Here is a 25,792-nt window from a genome sequence, read left to right as displayed (position 1 = left end):
TCTGATACACGGGAGAATCAGCTAGTGTTTGAACTGCATCTTTACACTGAACAGTATAGCATGCCCCGCTCCAGACTGCCTTTTGGCAACCAAGAAGCCGTCTTTTTTCCTTAAGAAACCAGTAGCTGATATAATTATTGGTTGAATGCTGACAACATGCTCAGTCGTATACAGACAAGGCAGGAGACCAACCCCTCACGAGCTTACAGTCTGAGAGAGACAACAGACTGCTAGGATCCACCATAGCCTATCTCCTTTGGTCCATCATCTGACCAAAGGAAGTGGTAGGAGCCCAACTCCACCCTCAACCTTTGGATTAAAATTAATATAGTTTAATACCTGATCCATCCTCTGTTGGATGACTTGGTCTCAAGCTTGTAGCGGGGGTGGATTCCATGATCTTTTCTATTTCTAATTATTTTGACTGTGGGTCTCTGAGCCTAAAGCCGTATGGTTCATATGCAAAATCCTCTTTGCTTCCCCCCTAGTCAATATATTTGAAGGTACCTGGTCCCATGTGTCAAGGATCATAACATCATCTGTAGCAAGGTCATCTTGGGTTAGCTCTCCAGGAACCTCTTCAATCTGAAAAGAATGAGGTTAGAGGAGGATCAGACCCTTCAGGGGAGCCACACAAGTTTGTATCATTTTGTGTCACATGGGGAAACCAGTTCATGGAGGCACTAATATTACCACTGGGGAATGAGGTGTGTGATGGTACAGTCTGTCCCTTTAAGATTTTGAGACAGCTGAGGTGTAAAAATGTACATTTGATCTGTGTTAAAGTATGGCTGTGAAACATGGACATTCAAACAGCCAAATAATAAACTACAATCTTTCAAATTAGGGTGTTATGGAAGAATTCTGAAAATATGATGGACCGACCATATAACCAATTAAAATGGACTGGGATTTGTAGGGCACATTTTAAGAGGTTCAGGGGGTGAGATGCATGCTTGCAGGCACTGGAAGGGAGAGCTGATGGCAGAAGAACACAAGGCAGAAGATGATCTTGGCTGGACAATGTGGTATCCTGGGTGGATCAAAAGGTGTATTCATCCACAAAGAGATTAGTGGAGGATCATACAGAATGGGCTACCATGGTTACAAACCTCCAGTAAAGGACATATCACATAAGAAGAGGTGTGCAAGGACCTAGGAAATACTGGAAGACAGGAAGAGGTCCTGGGAATAAATAGAATTTGGGAAGAAAACCCATTGCTGTCTCTTTAAGGGTCTGGGACCAGGGGCCCTGCAGAGTGGGCAGGGCAGTGCTCTCCTCTCTCCTAGCCAATTGGGATGAGCTTTGGGAAAGGGATCAGCATATATGCTGCCTCCTCACACATAGCAGGGGAGACCTGGTGGGAGAAGGCTGGTCCACCTGCCTGCTGAATCCTGCAAACTTGAGGTCTAATTGGGGGCAAGGTGTCAGCTGAAGGAGAAGCTGGCTACAGCTGGCCTAAATCACCACCTGAGCTCCAGGGAGAGCTTGGGGGGAGGGTGGGCTCCTAGTTTAAGGAAACAGGGAAAGAAAAAGGCTGCCTGCCTGCCATACAGCCCAGCTGCTGCTAACGAAGCTGGGAAGGGCCTTAGGAAGCTCCTTGGTAGCTGGTTGGGAAGAAGTTGCATGAGGAGACAGAGCTCTGAGGGGGAATAGTGGAGTCTGCAGCCTTGTGAGGGACACTGACAAAAAGGGAAAAGGCAGGAGCAGCCCAGGGAAGTGGCAGTGGATTGGAACGAGCAGCCCTTAACTGCACAACACAGGGTCCCTGGGCTGGAGCCTAGAAGAGAAGGGAAGTTCCCCTTCTCTCCCAGTTAGAGCGTGTAGCCCACAGGACTAGCTTAGCCTTTGCTGTAACACCAGGAAACTACAGGCCTGTATCCCGTCAGACAGTAGTTTAAGCAAATTTTCATGAGTATAGTCAGGCAGAATAAGCCCGTGACCATGGGCTAGATAAATGGCCTAATAGTAACGCTTGGATTTTGGGGAACTAGGAAGAGTTTGCTTAATAGCAGGAATTGAAACCCAATGGTAAATGGCAACTGCAAGCTCATGGAAGTGATAACTGCAAATCTGCTTGCACAAGAGGTGACTAATATACTGAGTTAAATGGCATTCATATGTATTAATATGTTAACCTATAGGATAAGTAACCCCAATATTGTGAGGGTGAGGAAGTTAGATTTGGGCATGGAAGGCTAAGCCTGCGCATGAATATTCATGATGATGTTCAGACCCTATAACAGGGCAAATTACCATGTAGAAGGGAGCTTTCCCCACCATTGTCGGCATTCCACCATTTGTCCCTTCTACTCCATTGTTCTCTACCACCAGACTTGGGCATTGGGAAGTCTGGACCATCAGATGCATTTGGCATGCCAGCGACAGCGCTGGTCCTTTGCCTCTTACCACCAGGGCCTCCAGGAAGGGTGTCATTATGCAAACCTAAGAGCTTATGCAAAGAATGACACCAGAGACACCCCCAGTATTGTAACATTCCTATCTGTTTATGTGGCTTGGAGCTTTTCTGACTTTAGTCCTTATTTTAACACAAGTCTCTAAGGCTTGGCTTTGCCCTGAGTGGGGGTGTCCCTACAAGCTACTGAACTCACTGCTTTTAGTTCTGTGTCACCTGATTCTGGGACAAGAACCGTTCTGCCTTCGGATCAACTGGCCATCACTACACGTACTACCGACTAGTCAAAAGGATCGGGCAACAAGAGGAAGCACAAGCATCAGGATTTAAAGAGGCAAAAGACAGATTAGTCCCAGATGGGGGCTGAAGGCCTGGCACACAGAGCGTTCGGCTTTGATTTTTTCCTGTTACCCCAGAGGGCGCTGAACTGAGAGAAGACCGGCCCAGAGGGCCAGGCCATGGAAGCTGGAGACTGCTACAGCCCAGGATGACACATGACGGGGGTGCAGCACTAGAGAAGAAGCCCAGCAATGCTGCGTCGTGGCCCAAAGGGGTGCTCTGGTGGTGACAAGGTGCAGTAGCATATAGGGGAGGGGGAATTTGCATGGTACCTGATCACACACCTACTGGCCAGTGTCAGCAGCCTGTTTCTTCCATAGAAACACAAGTTCATTCACGGTTCACCCCAGTAAACAATAGAGTTTAGGGCTCTGGTGCTGCTTAGTCATTCACACACCCCGTACTCCTAATCCTAACCCCTGTCACTCAGCAAGTGCTGGAGTTAAAGCCAAAAGAGCCTGACTGCTAGCCTCAGGCAAAGGAGACCTAGCTCGCTGCTGCAGGGATTCGGTGTAGGGAGAACAAGGCTTTCGAGCTGGCTGCTTTCTTTGCAACAGGGTGCTGCTAACACGCTCCTTCTGCAGAGCCCCCTGGGGAGGAGCCCCCTGGGGAGGAGCCTCCTGTGCGTTTGCTGGGGAGTGGCCTGGGAGGCAGAACTGTAGCCTACTGCCTGGCTGAGATGGGTTTTCCCCAGTCCTGGCAGCTGGAGGCTTGTTTCCTTATGGAACGCCGCCTCTTAGTCCATCACACACTCACAATGAAGCGTCCGCTCTTGTTTGAGCAGGCAAAGAGGCGAGGGGGGTTAACGTCCATCTTCCTGTCCTTCAGCCGGGGGGAGGTGCGATATGCTGCTTTTCCACCCAGAGCTTCCCAGAAGCTATCTGCAAGAGAGAAGGGGATGCTGACACTCCTTCCATGTCCACCCGCCATCACGCCACTGCGGGGCTACCCACACTGGGACCTCGCTAATCCCCTCTGCTTGTCTGACACCTGGCTGGACAGAGGCACATACTGCTCATGCACAGAGTATGGCCAGGTGTGTTTGCTCGTCTTATGCCTATAGCAACAATCCCCAGTGGCCGCTACACATGAGTGTAAAGAAGGTGCTTTGGAGTAGCCACTCCGTGCCTGGACAATGCACCAGACTGTGCCCAACCATGGGGCTGCAGTGGCAGGGGGACAGGAAAGGACACCTCCTGTGCTCCCTATAATGTGCTTTATCCAAAACACTGGGACAGCAAAGGTACATCCCTTGCCCACCCGCAGACTGCAAGGGACTACAGCAGAGTCTGATCATGAACTCTAGTGACTTAGGCAATGGTGCTGCTTCCGTGGCACATCTGCTCCTGAATACATCTGTGAGGGAAGCAGCCGCACGTAGCGATGATGCTAAAGCAGCCTGGGGAGTCGCACGGGATCCTTGACGTGGGAAGGCAATGCCACAGACAGGGAAGCATCACTAAGTACAGCAGAGGCAGAGGCAGCTTCCTGCTTGCACCTTGATCAGGTAGTCAGGAGGCTAGAATCTTTGTATCTCAGGGAAGGGGTGGGGTTGACTTTGTCCCCTGATTGTTCTCTGGCTGTTTAGAATCGGCTCCAACCAGGGCTCTCCCCTAGTGGCTACCAAAGGCATCAGGAGGGGAATCAGTCTCGAGCAGCAATGAGATGCGTGGAGATGGGGTGAAACAAATATTTAGGGCCCTGCCTGCTAAAGTGACCTGATAACTTCCAATGGGTCCCCAGAGCAACCTTCCCTCTTTCTCCTACTCCCATTACCTCTCCCAGATAAGCCGGAGGCCTCTTAACCTCCTGCTGAGTGGCTGGACTCCCCCCTGTATGACATACCCGTATCTCTTTCAGTGCAGAGCCTGGGAGGATGAGCTTCCCAGAGGCGGAACCGCTGCTCACCTCCTTGATTGGCCTTGATGTGGGAAGCCCAAAGTAAATACCCATTGGGCAACTGCCAAGGAGAGCAAGAAATTCCAGCTACCATGTAAGGAATCTGTGAGGCCCAGCCAGGCCTCCCTCACCTGGCTCGCTTCCCTCAGCGATTTGTACTGGGCGAGCGCCCAGAATCTTCAGCAGCTCTTGTGCCCCAGAGATCTCAGTGTCGCTGGCTGCTTGGCCAACCCACAGGTAAGCAGTGGAGGGAGTTTTCAGGACAAACGCATCATTGGAGTTCAGTTCACTGGCAACAGCATCCAGCTGGAAAGCAACAGCACCATAGCTATCAAACGGGTCGGTACTTTCGCCACTGACAGTTATATAAGGACTACAATCAGCGCCCCCAGCACAGCAGAACAAACTTTAACCCTCCACCATACAAACACCAAGGACTCAGGGATAACATCACGTTGCCAGTTGCAGTCAAGTCGCTGAAGCAGAAAGATTCTAAAACAAGCATGAAAAGATTAAGCAGGTATGTGAGGGCATAGATGTGTGTGGGTGTGTGATGACCTGCAGCCAGAATAGGTAGGGCTGGGAACTTGCCAGATCTCACTAACGACTCAGAGGGGAGACCTCCACAGAACAAACTCCATGCTGCTGGCATTGGTGATTCTTTAGTTGGCATTTTTCCCTTGCGTCAGTAATGATCCAATATCCTAGCATGGAGCTAGGAGGCTGCTGGATACACCAGATATTTATGACTAATGAGCAGGATTTTTTTAAATTTTTTTTTATTTTTTCAAGAATAGGGGGATGAACCCAAGTCCTGGCTCAAATTCTATTTGCAGACAAGATACTTGTCACTTCCTGCCTTTAGCTGTTAAATACCATTGTTATGTGCTGTTAAACCAACTGCTGTGTCCCACCCCAGAGGCTGATGCTCTTCAGTGGTGGGTGAAAGTCTCACTTTATATTCGTATACAAAGTCCTTTGGGAACTTTGGAGAAAAGCCCTTAACAACATAAAATGGTATTAATAAACTCATGGGAACAGGGTGATTATTATTACTTACCCATGGGAAAAGGGGAAGCTCTCGATAGCTTATCTAGACTCCGAAGTTTGTTTCAATTTAGCACAAGTCCGCCAGAAAGTTTAACCTGGCCTTGCCACTGCTCTCAGAGGGAACGTGATATGACAAGATCTTACATTCCAACTGCTATCTGCGAACCCAATGTTCAGGGCTGGCTGGCTTTCCCATCACATACCTCCACTGCCCTGGTGGCTCCAGAGGTGCTGGACCGGACCTGAAACAGCCGAGTTGCAGCTGGTGCCGTCTGACCTCCCTCCCTGGAGGTTCCACCCTTGTAGACAATCAAAGGTTTCCTGCCAAACATGCTCATCAGATGAGCTGGCTCTTTTCCCTGCACCACTCGTTTCTGGGGGGAAGGAAACTCAGAGTCACATATGAGATGATGCAGAGCAGCCAGGGATTCCCAAATAGGCTGCTCCTTTTCTCCCTCAGAGCATGCCCCCGCTGGGAGCAGGGAACCAAACCACTGCTTCTTACACAGAAACTGGTCTGTGGGTAAATTAGGCCCTCAAAATTGCATAGCAGGGACTCCACATGCGGCAGCCTGACCCAACTAGCAGGAATAAACACTAGTGTAAAGACTGTTAGGTGCCTTCTGGCTTCGCAGCTGAACAGCCACCTCATCTTTACTATTCTTTGTCAAGTTCGTTTAGTGGGACCAAGGCCACCTGATGTAGATGCAGCTATAAAAGTCCCTTGTCACACTGCAGAAACCACCTGAAAAGGTGGCTTCTTGCACTGCATCTGGAGAAGACGCTAACAGGAACTCAGCTGATCATAACAGGAAGCAAAGCTGGCAAGGGCTGAGTCAATAACTTTTACTAGTCCGTGGGTTGGGCTCCTGGTTTTGCTTGGCACAAAGCCTCTTCCAAGCAGCTCTGGCAGGGCAGGGTGTGCAAAGGCTGCTGCACCATTGCTGGGGTCTGGCAGCAGAGAACTGCATGGGGAAATGAATGTGCAAACAGGCCTGTTGCTATCCAGTATCATAAGGGGAAACCAACCCTCACCACAGATGTGACATTTGCTCTGAGGAGGATCCTGAAACCATCATAGGATTTCAGTCCCCACCTCTCCTTTAGAGTCACGAGAAATCTACGAAGCACACGCTCAGGGATCTGATGAGTTACACACCTTTTTTCCCCTTTAAAGACAAACAAACTGCATGTTTAAGCTTCCTGCTGCCAAACAGTCACTTCCTTGAATCCCTCAGGCCTTTCACTCTTGGGGGGCAGCAGAGAAGAGGTTTGTCAAATCTTACACTGCCTGCACTGCCTTTTATAACCCTCGAACAGCACCGACATACTACAGAAAGAGGCACTTTAGAAAGGCCAAATGTATAGCGATATGAGAGAGATGCTGCACTGAGCCTTTGTGTCATCTCCTAAAGATACGGCCCCTTTGGACAGGTTAACCCCACTGTGGATCCAGCTTAGAAACTCTGGGGAATTTATTTGGCTCTTGGGAGCTCTTTGCCTCTTTCTCCGGCCTGCATTTACCCTCTGGTGCCAGAGGCTCTCCTCTCACTCACGTTTCTTTTCCCCTGCGCTTTGATTTTTAAATACAGCCAAGAATCAAAACAGATGTCTACGCTGACTCTGGAAGTTTGCACTTCGGATCAGTACCGCAGCCTACGGAAAGGAAAGCTAAATATATCCAAGGTTTTTCCTCTCCTCCCTGCCAGCAAGCAGTGTCAGCTACCGACACTTTACACCAACTGTCATGAGGCGAAGTTGATTCACCCCTGAGCATTATTAACAGTGAGGCGCAGAAGGGCGGCGTCTCTCACCGGAGAGGGGTGCTGGAAACTGGCTTGCCATGGCAAAGGCACACACGTCATTACTTACAGAAGCAGTGGTTTTATGTACCTGCACGGGGCTGCCTCCCAGCTCTTCATCCAGCTGGACGCTGAGGAATGCGGAGGTTGTAATCTCATCCTGGGAGGAATCTGCACCCTGCCTGAAAAATACAGAACAAAATCTAACAGCCTTGTCCTCAGGTCACAGTGAAATGTCCTAAGCCCTAGAGAGGTCAGGAAAAGGCCAGGGACTCCTGGTTGTTAACCAACGTGCACAGCATTTCACTGTAGGTGTGGAGGGGAATCCGCTAACATACAGAGAGTGAAATGTTTAAGCAGGGAGATCGATACCTTTTCAAGGTGAGCAGGGTTTTCTAAGTATCCACGTTCTTCCATTGTGCCCAACCATGTGGTAGCTGATTTAACAACACAGCTGCGGTGGCTGGTAGCAGCCTCCACACAGGGAACACTCCCTTAAGATTTCAGCTACACAGCTCATGCTGGCGTGTAAGCCACACGAGAGAGCTCCCCTCCCCTGGCTGTGGCTGCTGCTTTCCCAGCGCCACTGGGGACTGCCTGCAAGGCCCAATCACTGTGTGCCTGATTCCTGTTTGCACTGACCCCTTCCTGCCCCCCATCCCCCTACTAACATTTGGCTGCAGGCGGAGCCTCTCCCGGGAGAAATCTAATTCCAGTTGGATCCTGGGGTAAGCGGCAGCCCAGAATGACATGATCTCACCGCAGTGGACTCCAGTCCCATGCAGTTACAGTGCAGGGCATTTGCTTTTGGGTTTCTCGCCAGAAAATCCCTCTTACCAAGTGTAGATAATCTGTCCCGTTTTTCCACCGTGCTTGTAGTCGTACAGGATAATATAGCTGTCCCCTCCGTAGAACTGGCCATACAGCGAAGGATTCACGGGCGCTTTAGCAGAGCCTTCTATTCTCCAGATCTACAAAACCAGCAGCAAGAAGGGGGAGGGCAAATACCCCAAACCAGGAAATGTGAGGACAGAACAAACTGTGCTACATTAACAAGGGACTTTTTTTCTGTTGATGTCACATATTCAACCTCCTACAAGCCATGGCCCTGCAGTGCCACCTACTGGGGAAAGGTGGTAAAACAACAAGCCCCATACAGCCTTGTGCGAAACCTTTCCAGAGAGGCCCAGAATCCAGGCAAAACTTGCCTGGTTTCGTTACAAACCCCAAACCTGGGCCAGGTGCACCAAAAGGCTCAGAATCCTTGGGGTAAATGTGAGTCAGGGGCAGGGTGCCTGTGAGCTGGGTGACAAGTCTTCTTGCTGGCTTGGTGGTACCCAAGAGTTCCTCCAGCCTAGGGCAACCATGGGCTGAGTTTTCAGCCGGGCTGTCCCCCCAGATTTCCAAAGGAGCAAGCATTGGCCAGGACCTCCTTTCAGCTCGGAACTGGGATTGCGCAGCAGAGAGAAGAGGATGCCTCAGCGTTTAGCCCTTCTGAGCACAACCTCCGCATGGCTCCTTCGCACAAACCCAGGAGTCCAGGTGGAGAGGGGAGACGCTCCCTGGGGCAATCCCCCTGCCCCTAATGCACTCCCAGACCGTCACCCTCCCCTCCTCCCCTGCCAGGAGGCAGATAATGGAAGAATCAAGAGGGGACACAAACTGGCCCCTGGGGGTGCTGGTGCCGCCATTCTCTCTCCGCGTCACCCCCCTACCTGTTTCTTGCCAGAGCCATCGTCCTCCATGCCGTGCTGGGCAGCCATGGCTGTGGAGTTGTGCAGCGTGGCGGCGTCGAAGGGCACCTTCTCCACCTGGGCGATGTGGCTGGAGATGTAGGCCGTGCCCAGCCCCTCCGTCTGGTCCCTGTCCCGCCAGTTCTTGAAGAACTGCTTGAACAAGGGGGTCTCGCCGCTCTCGGGCAGCACTTGGATCTGAAACGAGGGAGCCGGCCCGTCAGGGGGAGTCTTGCCCTGAGCCTGGCGGGGCTGCAGTTCTAGCCAATCCCAGCTGTGACACGGGCACTGGCTTCAGGATGACACGGGGCCATATGAATCCCTAGGGCGACTCCACAGCAGATGCCCCAGGGAGGGATTCAGCCACAAAGCGCAATCCTGGGGCAGCCCTGAATTGATAAGTTGCAAACCCGCAGCCTCTGAGGTGCCCGCCGGTCTCACTGGCCCCATAAGGGGAGACGTGGCAATCATTCCCTCCCACTAGCCCCCGGAGCAAGGTGCTGTTCTACACACCCCACTGCTTGGCTCCGCCAGCACAGTGACCACTGGCTGCGAAGCATTCGTTTTCACCCGCCCCATGGGGCGGCTCAAGCCTGTTCTAAGCACAAATATACCTGGAAAGTCTGTGCTACCGCAATAAAACCATGGACCTCAGGAGCGTGTTCCACTGGTTACCACCACATAGTGGGGCTGGGAGAGGAGGAATCTCTCTTACGAAAATGCTGGAGAAGCCATGGGGCAAGTCGTCCCCACGGGACAGGTTAGTCAGCATCTCTTCATGCCCAAGGGGAGTCGTTCTGAGTCCTTCCCGGGCAGTTTCTCTCTGTTTCTCCTGCTGGCCCTCAGACAGACTGAACTACCACCCCAGGTGTCTGGCTGAGGAGAGTCTGAGGTGCACCCTCGCTGGTGTCTGAGCGTCAGCCTGAGGGCAGGGCGTGCAGCCACCCAAGCCCCCGCCGGCGCTGCTTACCTGGGTGTGTTTGGGGTACTGCATCTTGGAGATGAACTCGGAGGCAGTTTTCAGGGCTGCCTTCTTCTCTTCAGAGTTGGCCTTCTTGCCTTTAATAAGAACGAAAAGGGCAGTGCTGATGATTGTTAAATAATACACCCTGATTTCAAAACAAAACACTCCCCCTGATTTCCTTCATGCCCAGAGGGGAAAGCGAGTCACCCAGCCCACAAGTTAAACCCCTTCCACTGGTGCCCTGCAGAAGGGCTCCACCTGCAGGTGACATCACGGAGAAAACAGCCACCATCTGTCATGTAGTGAATGATTAGGATCACCTGGGATAGCTCATTAAACCAATTCTCTGCCATTTCTGGGGGCCTCGGGCACTGGAGCTCCTCGGTCCCTCCTGTTCTCTGGCTGTGGCACAGGCTAGTTTAGCCTCCTGACAGCTGTAACACTTTGGTCTGATGCTGGTGGCTGGTTTGCGTGTGGAGGTGGGTGAACGGTGTTGGTGGCCTGTGATGTACAGGTCAGACTAGAGGGCTTGTGGTCCCTTCTGGCCTTGAATTCTATGACTCTATAGTTGTATGTGCCAAGTACAGTAGCATATGGCCCAGTGACACAGTCTAAAACCTTCCCCCCTGCCCTGCACCATCCCAGTCATCCATGATCCACAGCCACGAGCCCCACAGCCGGAGATCCTGCACTGGCTACACCCTGCCTGGCAGGCTCCAAGAGAGGGACAGTCAGCAAGACCCTCTCCCCTGGTGCTCAGGCATCAGGATCGCGCAGCGGGAGAGAGACTGGCATAGCTAATGGGGGAACCATTTCCACATGAGCATCCCCACTGCCACATGCAGACCCGCATCCCTGCCAGGGCGCCCTACACAAAGATCCCCGCACGGGTATCCACGAATTTAAATGATCTTCCCTTCCACTCAGAACTTAACTTTTTCTGCGAAGTCTCCCGAGATGGCCTTCCGAGCCCGTGCGCTGTTCCTTAATTCCCTGGAGACGCTGCAATTGACCGGCACCATGCGCTCCTTCCCCACACCCTACTTGCAGGAAGCTGGGACCAAGAATCGAATCTAGATCCCATGCACAGCTGCCTTTATCTACTCCTCCCTTCCCCAGGGTACCTTTCCAAATGAAGATTTTCCCATCAGAGCCATGGTCCAGAATGAAGCAGTCGTTGGAGTCCAGTGCAGCCTGGGAGAACGGATTCTCGTCTGCTACCAGAGAGACAGCCATGTTCCCTGCGCCATTGGAGACCTGAGATAATGCAACACGAGGATCAGTTCAGAGACCCTCTGTGGAAGAACCTGGAGTCCTTCTCCTCTCAACGTTCCACAGCTACATGTAGCAGTTTGGGGGCGGACATCATGACTTGGGTGCACTGGTTTTCTTCACACCTCCTGTCCTGCAAACATGATGTTCTTGGCACAGCAGTGATGTGATACAAAGGGGTGGTCTGCCCCAAGGATTTCAGGGATTTCTCCCATCACTGCAGCTTCCTCTGAGACTGCAGAAATGGCAGCACATCTCTCCAATGTCCTCAGTGCAAATGCAGCCAAAGAGGCCTTGTCAACAGAACTGTCCTGTGCCCCAAGGACTGGAAAGGGCTGTTTCAGCATCCTGATGACTATCCCGAGGAAAAGCCACTGGTGGGCTTGCTGGTCCACATCAAATGCGGGGGGGACTCAGACTCTAGAGTTACTAATGGACTTCACAAAACCACGTCCATACTTGTTTACTAAATCACCTGCCAGCGGATTGACACTAAACTCCCTTCTCGCCCCTTGAAGTGGGCTCTCCAGGGCAGGGCTGAGGGACACTGGCAGGTCCCTGTGGGCCAGTCTGTCCTGCTGTTGCCCACACTGTGGCAAGCCAGAGCACTAAGCCTCCTGAGGGGAGGGATAGCTCAGTGGTTTGAGCATTAGCCTACTAAACCCGGGTTTGTGAGTTCAATCCTTGAGGAGGCCATTTAGGGATCTGGGGCAAATTCAGTACTTGGTCCTGCTAGTGAAGGCAGGGGGCTGGACTCAATGACCTTTCAGGGTCCCTTCCAGTTCTGTGAGATAGGTATAGCTCCATACATATATATATATATTAGCTGTCAAGCCAGCCTGCATGACAGGGGCAGAGGAGTTAACAGAGTTGGGTCCCAAGCTCCTTGATTCTAGTTCATTCCTGACAGGACAGAGGAGGGCTCCCTCTTCCCCCGCTAAAAACAGCTGCTAGGCTGATTCATTTCACATTACTTCCTTCTCTCATGGACAGCAACTGCAAGCTCTCCCAGCAGGCTGGCATGTGTGACATTTCACTTCCGTTCCTGACAATTCCAGCTCTCACATGGGAGTCATTACAGCCTGGTCAAGGCAACAAAGCGATGGTGGCTACTTAGATGGTCTTGCATAAACTTTCTTTGCTAACACTTCATAAATAGCTAGCGACACAAGTGAGAATCAGAGCGCCTCTGCTCCGCTCCAGCTCTGTCTAGTTAGAATAAGTTAGACAAACACCTTTCAGCGATTGGTCTAGGTTTACTTGATCCTGTCTTAGCACAGGGGGCTGGACTCTCAAGGTCCCTTCCAGCCCTACATTTCTATGATTCCACCTGTCAGGAGCCATCTGCTTCTTGTTACCTTATACAGTTTAGCCAGCTTTCTATTGGATGCGTCAGCTTTGATGTCATCAGCGACTCCTTCTGGCAGATCGGGCTTAGGCCCCAGAACCTGAGAGAGAGGAAAACAATCTGCTAGCTCTGTGTGTGGATCCAAGAGAATTTCTGCTCCCCAGATGCTCTGACCACAAAAAAAAAAAAAAAAAAAAAAAAAAACCAAGAGAAAATGTAGGTCAACTACATCAAAGCTGGTATGTTCCGATCTCCAAACGGGGCTCAACACCCACTGTTTTCTGACCCTGGCACAAGAGAACGGCCAGCAGAAACAACACTAGTACTGGGCACTTGAATAGCCCTCTCCCTCTGAGGATCTCAAAGCACTTCACACACATTCATTAATTCTTACACTATGATACAGGAAACAGAAGGGGAAACTGAGGCACAGACAGGCTATACAATTTGTCCAAGGCCACCCAGCAAGTCAGTGGCAAGGCCAGAGTTAGACCTAGATATTGTGACCCACAAGCCTGTGCTGTAGCCATTCGACAGCGCTTCTCCTGCTGATATTGTATATCAACACACACATTCTGTACTGCACATGTGCATGCAGGCCGTCCTTTCATCCAGACACCGCACTCATCACCCCAGCAGCTGATTGCACAGAGAGGACTTTGCTGTGATGTTTGGTGAAATACAAAGAAAGTGACCTGCAGCATTTGCTCCCGCTCTGACCCTTCCTCCACCACGTAGACATTGCCACGGCCACTCCGCTCATTATCCCGGATCCCCTTAGCCACCTGGGTGGCCTTCAGCCGCTCAAACCGATTGCTCTTGGAGCCGCACCACTGGTGGATGTCCTGCAGGGCACAGACAAAGAGTATGGCATTTCAGAGAGCCCCATCTCAGGAACACGAGGCGTCTTTAGGCAGCATAATGCAAAGAACACACCAATGGCTGGGTTAACAGGCCTGACCTAAGCAGCAGTGGTGCATTAGGGCCTTTTCATGCAGGTAGGAAGGGGCAGCCTGCAGCAGCAGTTGGTGAGGGGTTGGGAGGCATGGCTCTAGGGGGCTGGAGTCCCATAGCTCATCAGACCAGGAAAATACAGCTCACTTTCCACCGTGGCAATAGGAGAGTTAATAGATCAGCTGTGCAGTTTGTGAAATCACTGGTGACCTGGGGGAGCCTCACACAGCTTAACACAGACTAGAAAGAAAAACAAATGGCTCACCAAGACATCTCCCATTCCCCGAAGATTTGCCGAACGTGTGTTTAACTAGCAGACTTACACTGCCTAGATCAAGGATGAAACAATCTCCGTTGTTGAAACTGTCCCAGCTCACAGGGACCTCAGTAGCTCGAACCACTCGCCTGCCTTTGATCTGAAGGACTCTTTGGACAGTCACCTCATTGGGAACCACATGCTTGAAGCCAGAAGCAACTCCACCAGCCTAGAAGAACAAAGAAGAAGGTAACTCCTACTCACAATATGAATATAAAGGGGGTGAGCGGGAAGGGGAGGAAGCCAGGTCTATGTTGGCCTTTTTATTGCACTGTGTGTATTAGAGTAACATGCCCCTTCGGCTATTCCCGGTTACCCAGACTCCACCATTCACTCTCACAGCTGCTAAGAGAGAGAGTGAACAGAAAACAAAGTGAATTCAAAAGAGGAAGTTACAAAGACCATATCAGCGCCGAGCTGGGAATAGTACTCATACTTCCTGACCACCCAGCCCATTGCTCTAACCACTAAAACACGCTGCCTCCTTTTGAGCAGTCTGTCTGTGGACAACTGCCTCTCACACATTCTTTCACTCTCCACAACACGCAGTAAGAGAAAACTCACTTTTTTGCTACCTGTCCTTTTCACTGCATTTGTCCAAGGGGAGGTTTAAAATACTTTAAAAAATGATACATCCACAGATTAAAGGTCTGTATCTGGCAGAAGCTTCTGTTCTATTCTTGGACAATTTAGGCAGTAGGTTTCAGCCATTCCCCCAAAAGTGAAACCAAATTAAAAGGAGAAAGGAATGGAAAATACTAGGGTTACGAATAAGCAAATAAAAAAAAATTGTAGGAAAATCCAGGACAAGGGAAAAAATAGCCAACTGTGGAAGAGTCTGGCATAATGTTGCTTTGTTTGTGCCAGTGGATAGCTAATGTGGATGACTATTTCTGGACAATCTAATTCCACCCCCCTCCTATCCCACCATTTTGCACCACTATGGGAGAATGGTTCCCCAATGCTTTCCCCCACCTTCCCGTAATACTACCGATGATCGCTGCCAAGAGAGCTAGCAGAGGAAATGTGGTGGGCATAGAAATAGAGACCCTGGAAAGGCCATAGCTAGTTGAGTAGCTGGGGAAGGATACAATCAATGCACAGGGCCAGGCATCTGCCATTAACTCAGATTTCTATTCCCCAAATCAGCTGCAGACACCTTGCGGCAGCTCCCTTCTTCCAAGAAAAACAAAACTCCAATCCCTACAATTGCCTGGGGCTTTCACTTCTGTCTCATTGAATCCAGCCCGGGCTCTCTTACTACGAGTTGCTGTTCTGTGCCCTGTCACTGAAAACAGCTGGTGAGGAATTTATTCCCTGTGATCGACAAGAGGGCAATCCTTACTTCTCGGTGATGTGGACAGGCTGGGAAACCGTCCTACTCAGATTCAGACCTGCTAGGCTGGATGTCCAGCAAATACATACTTTGTACTTCAGGCCGGATTTGAAGTATCCCAGGAAAGTTGAAGACTCGTGCCCTTGCACCTCCCGATGCTGGATAGCCTTCCCGTGAAGATAATCGTCCATCTGGACAGTGAATATGGCAGCTGCACCGCTTTCATCCTGACTACAGGAATCCCCTAGAAATCAAAGGAAGACTCCACGGAGTGAATGCAGGGCCTCTGCCTTCTCATCCAGCTGTTTCACACTGTGCAAACAATTCCCTGGAGGGCTAGTTTCCTGGAAAACCTTTACTGACAGGTATTTGATTACAGCCAGGTAGGGACTGAGTCTCAGTTTCTCCATCTGTAAACCAGCTATAGCAACACTGACCTCCTTTGTAAAGCGCTTTGAGATCAACAGATCAAAAGCTCTGGATAAGAGCTAGGCGCTACTACCACTGACAGCCTGGCCAACTGCCTTGGCAAGAAGATGCATTCAGTCTGCCCAAAAGTCAGGCAATCTAGCAGACCCTTAGGGGACACTAGTGCATCGGCAGCCTGGCTCTGCAGACTGTCAGGAACCCTTGCGAATCCCTCTCTCAGGAGATCTGGCATTGCTACAACGTAGATATGACAACGCACTGAACTAGAATAGAACCCCATTGATCATTAGCAGGCTACTCCACTTTACAGCACTGCAGAGCTGCCGTGGGGATGCGTGTATTGTATGAGAGCTCAACTGAGGTCCCTATGTGGGCATTAAAGACCCCATGGCACTTTACAAAAGTGTAAGGGTTTGTTGTAGAGACTGAACATTTTCCCTTCTTGTGGTTGTGCAGGACAATGATTAGTTGCTGCCCTCCACCCCAGAGGTGGCTGCATGTCAGTAGTGCATTGTTCGGGGAAAGTGTGAAACACTTTGGGATGAGACGCGCTATGGGAATATAAAATTACATGGCCTTAACAGTGCCAGTTTTGCCTTCTTTTCCCTTGTGGCAGGACAGGTTTACCCAAGAGTCCTGGACCAGTGAGAGGAACACAGTGCAAGAACGTTCACCTTCCCGGGCTTAGCTCCAGGAGTTGGAAGAACTGCCAATTTCCATTAAGACAGAGACAAGCCCCTCGGACCTTACCTAACCAGAAATGCAGGTCATACTGCAGGTTCCCACTCCGCTGTTTGACGGTGTTCAGAACCAGATAAGCATCTCCAGTGAAGAAGTCTCCATACAGGTTTTTTGGCACAGGTACCAAGTCAAATTTCTCAATCCGCCAGATCTGTAGGCCCGGCTCCTTTCCAGCCTTCAGAAACTCAGCGTGTTCCACCATGCTGACAGGCTGGGAGAGGGAAATGAAACAGAGAATTCTCTTAGGCTTGTGCAGTACAATGAAGCTCTTGTTAAACTAAGACTGCTTCTGGACTCCTAATTACTGCGGTTCCAAACAACGACTGGGACGTTTCCATTGGCTCTCGCACTGAAATCATCTAAGGAAAATCCTGCTTGACCTTTATTACTTTCCATGTCCACCCACCTCCATTTCCTGACTTCCTTCCTAGCCTCTTTTTGCCGCTATTCCCTGTTATCTGATGACTTTCTCCCTATCCATTCAGTTTTGCAGTTCTTTCTTCTCTGCTGATTAGTCATTTCTTTGTATGGAAGGGTGGAGGCAAAAGACACGGAAGTTCCCTTTCTATCCGTTCCTTTATAGAAACCTTCCATAAGTTGGAAGGCTCCAGGGAATATATATATATTTTCCTTTCATCAATATATTTTACATGGTTTGCAAAATCACTGTTATATTTCCCTATAACATGTGCGATCTATTAGTCTCTCACAGGCAAACGCTGGGAGTCCCGTCATTGCTAGGCTGGAAAAACCATGACAGAGAACAATCTGACATTGGCAGGGAGGTGGATAGGTGATCTAACAGGACTTTTACATCCCTAATGTCTATGCTTCTATGATATTATGATGCACTATTTACTCCAACGCTTTTATATGGCTTCTAGGAATTACACTAATAAATCACTACTCCTGACGGCTGTTGACTCCCTTCAGACTACCCTGTCCCTAGCAAACTTTGCAATTCGAACTTGCCATTGCTGCCTCTATATTCTTATTATTTATTAAGCACAGACAATGTGTTATCACTTCTTTTGAGACAATAAAGTTCTATGGCTACAACTAGAAAGAATTCAGGATAGCAATATTAAAAAGAATCATGATGCATTTTAGATTCAAGAAGAGTCTGTGTCCCTCTACCAGGGCAGGCCTAGCATGCCCCTGAGTACTATAAACTAATAACGGCGAAGAAGAAAGAAATAAGATTACATCATAAGCATCCAGTACTTCAACAAAGAGGAAAGTTCACAGCAGTTAATGGACAAAAATAAAATTTATGCTCAGCTCACAAGGCAGAAATACAAAATGCTGCAGACTGGAAAGCAATACAGCAAGTTAACTGCTGAATCCATATCTAAACTGAACCCTGTCATCAAATGGATATTTAAAACAGTGCCCTCTTACAGTTTCCACTCCACAGGCTGCACAGCTTAGTTAGGGAAGCCTTTTAGGAAAGCTTAAAACCACGCAGGAGAACATGACTCTTGCAAGTATTTTCTTAGCAGAGGAAAAGTTTTACAGTGTTTAATTATATGATTGGTCACTTACCACAGCTGAAAGAAGAACAGCTGCTGTAACGAGATAGCCGAGCCCTGCGACAGATACAGAGCTTGCGTAGCTTAACCTCAGAGCCATTGTACAAAAAGCTGTGAGAAGAATGCAACTCTAGCCGGATTTGCACTGGAATTTAAGAAGGGTTTTAACAGCAAAGGGTTCTTCACTCTTTCACCTCCAACAGAAGAGGGACTGAGGAGAGATGTGCTGCATAAGCTGGTGTTTTATCACAAGGAAACACACCCAGCTCCCTCTGAAATATATGGGTGTAACATGCCTATGCACACGGTCCACTTGGAGGCTACACAGATTTATTCTGTGCAGTCATTTATGGAGGCTCAATCCCAAAAGACAGTTATACAGCACAATATGGTATTCATTACAGCAGGTGGTGCAATAATGGACAAATAAGCTAAATATTTGGTCAAAAGGCCAATAACAGAGAGGCATCAGCAACGGAGACAAAAATGTATCAGCTGAGAATTGGAAATAGACAGAGAGTTGATGAGGTGCTGAGGAACAAAAAGGTTGTTCCAGATGGCAAGGCCTGTGGAGGAAAAGATTATCATACCAACGTCAGAGAACTGTGGGAAAGGACAGAGAGTGCTAAAGGGAGCCGGCTGAGGGGTCGGAGGGTGAGGATGATGTGTTCATATTTCCCTGTACATATAGATAAGCAAGAAGCAACATTGGACAAATGCTTTGGTCTCTTGCACATGGATTTAAGCCTCTACACAAGCTACAATAAGAACAGGAGTACTTGTGGCACCCTCCTGTTCTTTTTGCGGATACAGACTAACACGGCTGCTACTCTGAAACCAGCTACAATGAAATTGGTGTGAAGCAGAGGGGTTCTAGGTACAACAACGAAGGACCACTCGACTGCTGGCAAAGGACTTCCCTTGCCAGACAAGATGGGAGAGCAAGAGCTAGCTCAATAATTTCACACTGTATGCTTTTAGGGATTGAGCAAGATAACTGTGACATGCATCTAGCAGTCTTTGGGCTTATTGAGTTCAACGATAACAGTGTAGAGCTGACGTCAAAAGACTCGAGAACCAGGCCTACTGTCTCCTGCCATGAGGTGAACAGAGCCAGCAATGAGCCTGTTTCATCCAAGTAGTGTACAAAACAATGAGTGCCCTATAATAAGATTTCTCACTAATTGCACTGCTAGGCCACATTAGAACTGTTTGTGTCATATGCCCCTGAAGTGGCTAGTCCATTAAAATATAATAGCCTACTACTACTACCACATGATGGAGTTACTCCTAGAGCTCCAAGCGCTACGGGTGGTGCTGTGGTGCTGAAGGTTCTGGGTTCAAGCGTTACTGAAAACCCATGCAGAGGTTTGTTGTAACCATGCTATAGAGTCTGGGATGGTACGCCTACCCTAGGAGATCAGGGAGGAAACAAATCTCTCTCTGTGTTTATATTGCAAGCTACATGTATCTAGAGCAGAACTGAGTGGAATCTTCAGATTCATTACCCGACTTTCTGGGAAGATACTTAAACAAGGGTCTGTTACAGCTCCTCCCACCCCCAGTGAAGTCAGAGGCCAAACTTCCATTGACCTCAATGGGATCAAGATGAGGGACACACACACACACACACCGTAACATAGGAAAGCTTTCTCCTCTCCTCATGAGAATCATTTTCGATCTCTCTCTGTTTTGCTAGAACACTATGTTTTTTGTTCCATAGTTTCTGAGCTGGTGCTCTGTGTCTGGACATTTGGCTATTAAGTATTTCAGATCTTGGCAAGCTCCTGCTCAGTTAATAGACTTTTGACAGTAAGTATCAAAACAAAATTTCCTTGGAAGTTCTCAATTTTTAACAGAGAATAAAAACAATTTCTTCATCTGGCTGGGCTTGGATAGATTTTTCTCCCATCCCTAGGGAGGGAGCTCACACAGAGCATCAAGGGTCTGAAAAGCAGCGAACATTTGCTGGAATCATAATTGTTGGCCAAAGCAAGTTGAGCAGTGCTGGGAAGCCATCAGTGAATGGCTCTTACAGCTGTTCCATCTGTGGTCCACCCAAATCCAGAGGACTACACTGAAAAACAAATGAGCAACAATGTTGGAAAGAGAGACAAGTCCCTTGCAGATGGAAAGAGAGTTTCAAGTATTTATTCATAAACATTTATACAGTGCCAGAACTTTGCATGCAACTCCACTGAGACTGAGGGGAAAAGACCCAAGGCAAAGTGCCTAAGTAATTCAGGAGCCTACATCCCATTTTCAAAAGTGACATAGGGTCCTATATCCCATAGACTGAGGCTCCTAAGTCACTTAGGTGGGTTTGAAAATGTTAGCCCCAACCCCTGTCCTGCAGAGCTTACAATATCAATTAGACAAGTGCAAAGCATGAAGGTAGACAAAGGAAATGGGTAAGGAAAGGAGAATGAAACAAAAATCATGTGACCAACATAGTGAGCAAATAATAAATTATGGTTCTCTTAGGACATAAGGTGAGGAGTACATGTAATATTCACGTGGCTGGTCCAGCTTACTACAGCTGTCAGCAAATGTAGTTACGCCTTTTACTGGAATGGCAGAAAACTGAGCTTTGGTGTGAAGGGTTCAAAGCTTGTTGCTGACATGTGGCAGAAGTCAGTGCATAGATTATAGAGAAGATGTCACTGGTGGAAAGTATGGCAAAGAAGTGGTGTGAAGCAAATACTAGTATAACCATCCAAATCACCCTCACAACTGATGCAGAGTAAACCCAACATCTTACACACAGAAAAGGCATTCAAGGACAGCAAAGCTCCATAAACACAGGGCATTGAATACACGGTTTCAGTGCTGGGGAATTATCTGAAGGAGGCTTGGCTGCGCAGGGATGAAAACAAAAGCTTTTAAGGAAAGAAGCCCCTGTGTTTTGAACAAACAGCAGAAGACAACTGCTTATTATGGAAGCCAGCTGTGTGCTTAACATCTCAGTAAGCATGAAAGGTCTATTCAAGAACATCTTATAAATGTGTACCTTCCTACTGAGATAATTATGGGGATATGCTCACTAATTACAGCACACAGTGCCCTAGACATATAGCAAATGAAAAGTAACATCTACAAGGAAGCTTGAATTGTCTGATTGCTCAGTGGCAGGGTACATGAGTCTTCCAGTTTGGAGTTTGCTTTTTCAAAAGAAGTTTTCAGTGAACTGTGGTGAGGTGTTCACCCTGTACATGTAGTGAAAGGGTTAATGTGGGCCCAAAAGGCCAATTAACCCACCTGGCTGAACCTGGAGGGTGCCCCAGGCCTAATGAAAGATGAAGCCCTGCTGGAGAGGAGCTGGGTGGAGCTACAAAGACAGAAGGTCTGGCACAGAAGGGAAGAATTGTGCAGGTGCTCTCTGGGACAGGCAAGAGCTGTGGGAAACACCCCTGCAGGTAAAGATACCTGAAGGCACAGGACTGGAGCAAGCTCCTAGAGCTGATGCTGCTACCAGGGCAGAAAGCAGACCTCTGGGGAAAAGCCTGGGAGGCACTGCTCAGCACAGACAGCCCTGCAAGGGGCTGGGGAAAGGGCCTGAAGAAAGGCTCATGGCAGGATGGGGTCCAGGGAGGCCGAGGCAAGGTGTCTGATAGAGCAGACTGTGGCTGTTTCCAGGATCCCTGGATTGCAACCCACTGTGCAGGGTGGCCCTGGGTTCCTCCCTCCACCACTGGGAAGGTGGTGTGAAGCCCCTGACATAGAGGGATAAGGCTGCTTTAAAGCCCTCATGTACGGACTGTGGGTCTGAGGCCCCGATATGAGGACACTGGATTTGTGTTAGATGTGCTGTTACCCCAGGAGGGATGGAACTAAAATGTGACCTGGCTGAGCTGCAAGAAGAGGCAGACCACTGCAGCGGCCATTGCCTGGGGCACTAGAGAGGAAGGAGCTGCTATGCTACACCCAGCCGTGAGACGGGGGATGCTAGTGGTGAGGCCACTCTTCGGCAGTCCGTGATTGCCGCTGAAAGGTCGGCTGGCTGCCCTGGGTACTGCGGGCTTCCGCTGAGCACCAGAGTGATGCAGGTTAGGCTCCTTTCTGCCCCACCCCGACACTGCCGTTGCCAGCCTGCCCCAATTCTCTTCTGAACACACTCCCTCCAGGGAAGGGGCATTCAGTCTCCTGGGCCTACTTAATTCTTGGCCGCTCCTAGTGGCTAGGAACCAGGGGCCAGCTGCAGTGGGGCATTCTATGAGGTGGGTGTCTGCGCACTAGCGACTGGACCGGAAATGCAGGACTTCGGTTACAATGTTACAGCTGGTAAAAAAAGTGACCTATCCTAGAAGTTGATGTAACTTGTTAGCTCATTGGCTGAGGGGGATGGGCTCAATGTCCCCCTACTATATATCTTCTCTGCCATGCTGTCCAGTCTCCTCCTTTCAAAACTCTTATGGGACGCAGCTCCCACCACTTCTCTCCGGAGACAATTCCACAAAGTAAAGTGTTGGTGGTTGGGTTTTATTTCCTAGTATCCAGCTGAAAAGTTCCTTTTCTTAAGTCCACCCCACTACTCCTAATGATACCCTGCTTTTTACCTCCCTAAATAATTCTCTCTGGGCATTTAAGCCTTTCATATATTTGCAGACTGGCATGCTTCACACTCAGCTGTCATTCAGCCAAGCTACATAAGAATGGCCATACTGGATCAGACCAATGGTTCATCTAGCCCAGTATCCTGCCTTCCAACAGTGGCCGGTGCCAGATGTTTCAGAGGGAATGAACAGAACAGGGCAATTTATTAAGTGATCCATCCCCATTTGGTCCACTCCCAGCTTCTGACAGTCAGAGGTTTAGGGACACCCAGACCATGGCATTGCATTCCTGGCTAATAGTAATTGGTGGATTGAGGATACTCTCATACTGACCCCCATAAATCTGATCTTTCTGCATCTTACTCATTTTGTTGCTCTTCTCTGAATTCTTTCTAACTTGTCTCTGTTTCTGGTAACGTATCTGGAGCGGAATGTGACATTCCAGGCATAGTCTCACCAGAGCTCTTAAGTGCTTCAGTTACGCAAATAAAAACAAAATGGATAGAGAAGAGCTACCACTGCCCAGGCCCATGACATGATCTCTGGGCATGTGTAGTCCAGACTCACATCTGCTCACTTCCCCTGCTATATCCCATTGCAATGTCAATTACAGGGAATCGACTTTCCCATGACTAGTCTGACCTATCCCGGCACCTCTAATTCAAACACTTCCCTACTGCCTCACCGCACACACCACCTACAGCTCCTACTGCTGCTATCCAAAACCTCCTTTTGAAAGGTGGCAACAGGCACTGGAGAATCAGCTGGTGCTTAGTGAGAAAGGGGAAAATGCTGCAGCCAATGCATGAAACAAGATAGTTTTCCGCTAGACTCAAGCTTCTGATTTACATTTGACCACAAACATTCCAGCAGGCTCACCAAAGCTTAAGGAATGCACAAATTCTACCAAAACATCAACTGATTGGTGATATTGCCAGAGCACAATATGTGCAAAATAATAAAAATATTCTAAGAGTTTCCAAATTAAAATTCACTAAAGTGAGATTCCAGTTTCTTAATTACACTGGAATAAGGGGACTGGCTATTCAAAGAGCCAAACAGTCAGGTTTATGAAGAAACAAATATTTGCACACAGGTCTTTCCTCAGAACAGCTGCGGCTATGAAAGCAGTAAGACTAGAAGGATGGTACTTCTACAGCTCAGCCATTCCACAAAGATGAAGGCTTTTCACTGCCTTTATTTATGGATAATGCATGGTGAGGGAGGGGGCGGAGGTGGAAAATTACTGTTCCACATCTGCTTATAAATTATATTATTGGTAAAAACAGTGTGAAACAGGGAGGGAGAGCACATCTGTTTGGTGGTGTATAGATTTAGCTTGGAGAAGTGTCTGTGTTTCAGAAAGAGGAAGGGTGTGTGTGTTTGGGGGGAGGGGGGTAGACAAAGTTGGAAGTGGTGGTATGAGCATCAAAATTAGTTTTCCTAAACAGGTAGGAAAACAGTTGGTTGTTTCTTAAACAATAAACTGGAGAGAGAGAGAGAGGGGAACCAACACTCCTTTAGAGTTAAAATGCCTTGTGCAACCGTTTACGTTACTATTCCAGTGGGCACCACTATTGTTAGACATTTTTTATGAGAGAAACATGCATTTGAAGAAGGCAGGATTTTTAGGGTGTCCAGTCAAACTGGACTAGTGTACACCCACATCCCCATCATATCACAAAACCTTCTTAGTTCTTTACATTTCTAGGACTGTAGGGGAATTTTTTTTTAAAGCCTCTAAACTTTTTTGGTATGAGAACTGAAATTTCATTTCAGTGCTAGTACAGATTGTATTTCTTTAGTACATATGGACAATGCATAATAACTGCTCTGCCAGGTGCTACAGTGCCCTCTTTATATAATACACCGTGATTCATTGTTTGGGTGCATCCCCTTAAGAAAGGGGAGACCCAACTCTCATGGTTGGTTACTCCAAGCAGCTGGAGACAGAGTAAATTACCACACCATTTCTGCTGTGGCAAGTCAATAGGACTACCCATGTCAGTAAAAGCTCACCAGCTGAGGGCAGCACAGGCCAGCCCACAATATTTAAAACAAAAGTACAAACAACTTTAAAAAAAACACTTGAGGTTTTTTTATTCTTTACTTGGATTTTAACTGTTTCTAGACTTTGAAAACACTACTCTGTACTGGTCCTAGCAAGCTTTATGTAAATCTGAAAAGTAACCGGGCTAACCAGCCACTTAATTTATTTCCATCTGAGCTTTATTGCTGTGTCTCATTAGCAAGGAGTAAGTGCTATAAATTACTTCCCTTCCATGAAGCGAAGTACCCGGTAATTGGTTGATATCAGAAATTTTGGCACCTACACATTTGCAGCGAAGAACTTGGAAGTAGGTAAATTGGAAACCTCTTTTTAGCTGGCTTTGTTGGGCTGCATCAGGCATGCTGTCCAGTCTGTACAAGACCAGCTACAATATGCTGTTCTTTTTGCTTTATGCTGCCTGCTTCTTTAACTGGAGTGTCCTCTTCTTTCAAACCTGGGACTCATGTACACTCTGCCTGGCAGGCAGAGGGAAGGCTGCAGTCTAGCTAAGCTGACTGCTTTGCATTTTAAAAAGAGAAATTAACTCATTGCTAAGCAGCCAGCTTCTCCTTTAATATCCCAAAGAAACCAGCACACTTTGCCCATAGGCCCTTAGCTTCTGCAGTGAAAGGAATTCTATTTACAATAACAAGGAAACTGAGGGTTTGGGGGGTTGTTTTGTTAAACAAAGCTGTGCTATAAGCAATGCAAACAAGGCCACTGTCTGGCTCTAATGTAGACAAATGCAGATGGAACTCTCCTAGGCAAAGTGGGATCACAAGGAATCACAGCTGGCTAAATCGAGATGATAAAGGAGGCCTTGGTCACTGCTGGAAGAAAGCTGAATCACAGGGAATTTGCAGCCGGCACAGAAGTGAATTACACTGTCACATCTGCACTCTTGTGCTCTCTGTGCACTTCATTTGGGTCTGTGGCTTCTCTTTATCCTAAGCTTCAGGAGACACCTGACTGCTTCTAGCAGAAAAGGACCCTCCCTGGGGCAGACTGTCAAACTGGGATTTGCCCAAGCCGGGAGGGAGGCAGGCAGGCAGGCAGC

General features: G+C 48.6%; 1 protein-coding gene across 3 annotated transcripts in view; it reads right to left on the bottom strand.

Annotated features, from left to right (window-relative positions):
- The window catches only part of GSN (gelsolin), a 44,820-nt gene that overhangs the window by 1,412 nt on the left and 17,616 nt on the right, over positions 1-25,792 (bottom strand). For 2 of the 3 annotated variants that reach the window (XM_044992579.1, XM_044992581.1), the window contains exons 2-15: positions 16,610-16,811; positions 15,520-15,674; positions 14,102-14,263; positions 13,520-13,669; positions 12,835-12,924; positions 11,329-11,461; positions 10,211-10,299; positions 9,223-9,438; positions 8,345-8,478; positions 7,599-7,689; positions 5,909-6,079; positions 4,787-4,961; positions 3,513-3,637; positions 508-585 (exon numbers count right to left, since the gene is read on the bottom strand). In XM_044992579.1, the coding sequence (XP_044848514.1) occupies positions 508-585; positions 3,513-3,637; positions 4,787-4,961; positions 5,909-6,079; positions 7,599-7,689; positions 8,345-8,478; positions 9,223-9,438; positions 10,211-10,299; positions 11,329-11,461; positions 12,835-12,924; positions 13,520-13,669; positions 14,102-14,263; positions 15,520-15,674; positions 16,610-16,811 (1,971 nt within the window). Of the gene's footprint in view, positions 1-507; positions 586-3,512; positions 3,638-4,786; positions 4,962-5,908; positions 6,080-7,598; positions 7,690-8,344; positions 8,479-9,222; positions 9,439-10,210; positions 10,300-11,328; positions 11,462-12,834; positions 12,925-13,519; positions 13,670-14,101; positions 14,264-15,519; positions 15,675-16,609; positions 16,812-18,145; positions 18,460-25,792 lie in introns of those variants that run through there. The other variant, XM_044992580.1, reaches the window with a different exon arrangement.

The sequence above is a fragment of the Mauremys mutica genome, chromosome 18 (assembly GCF_020497125.1).
Source record: "Mauremys mutica isolate MM-2020 ecotype Southern chromosome 18, ASM2049712v1, whole genome shotgun sequence".
NCBI lineage: Eukaryota > Metazoa > Chordata > Testudines > Geoemydidae > Mauremys > Mauremys mutica.
Note: the sequence above shows the minus strand (reverse complement) of the source record. Positions and strands in the feature narration are given on the sequence as shown.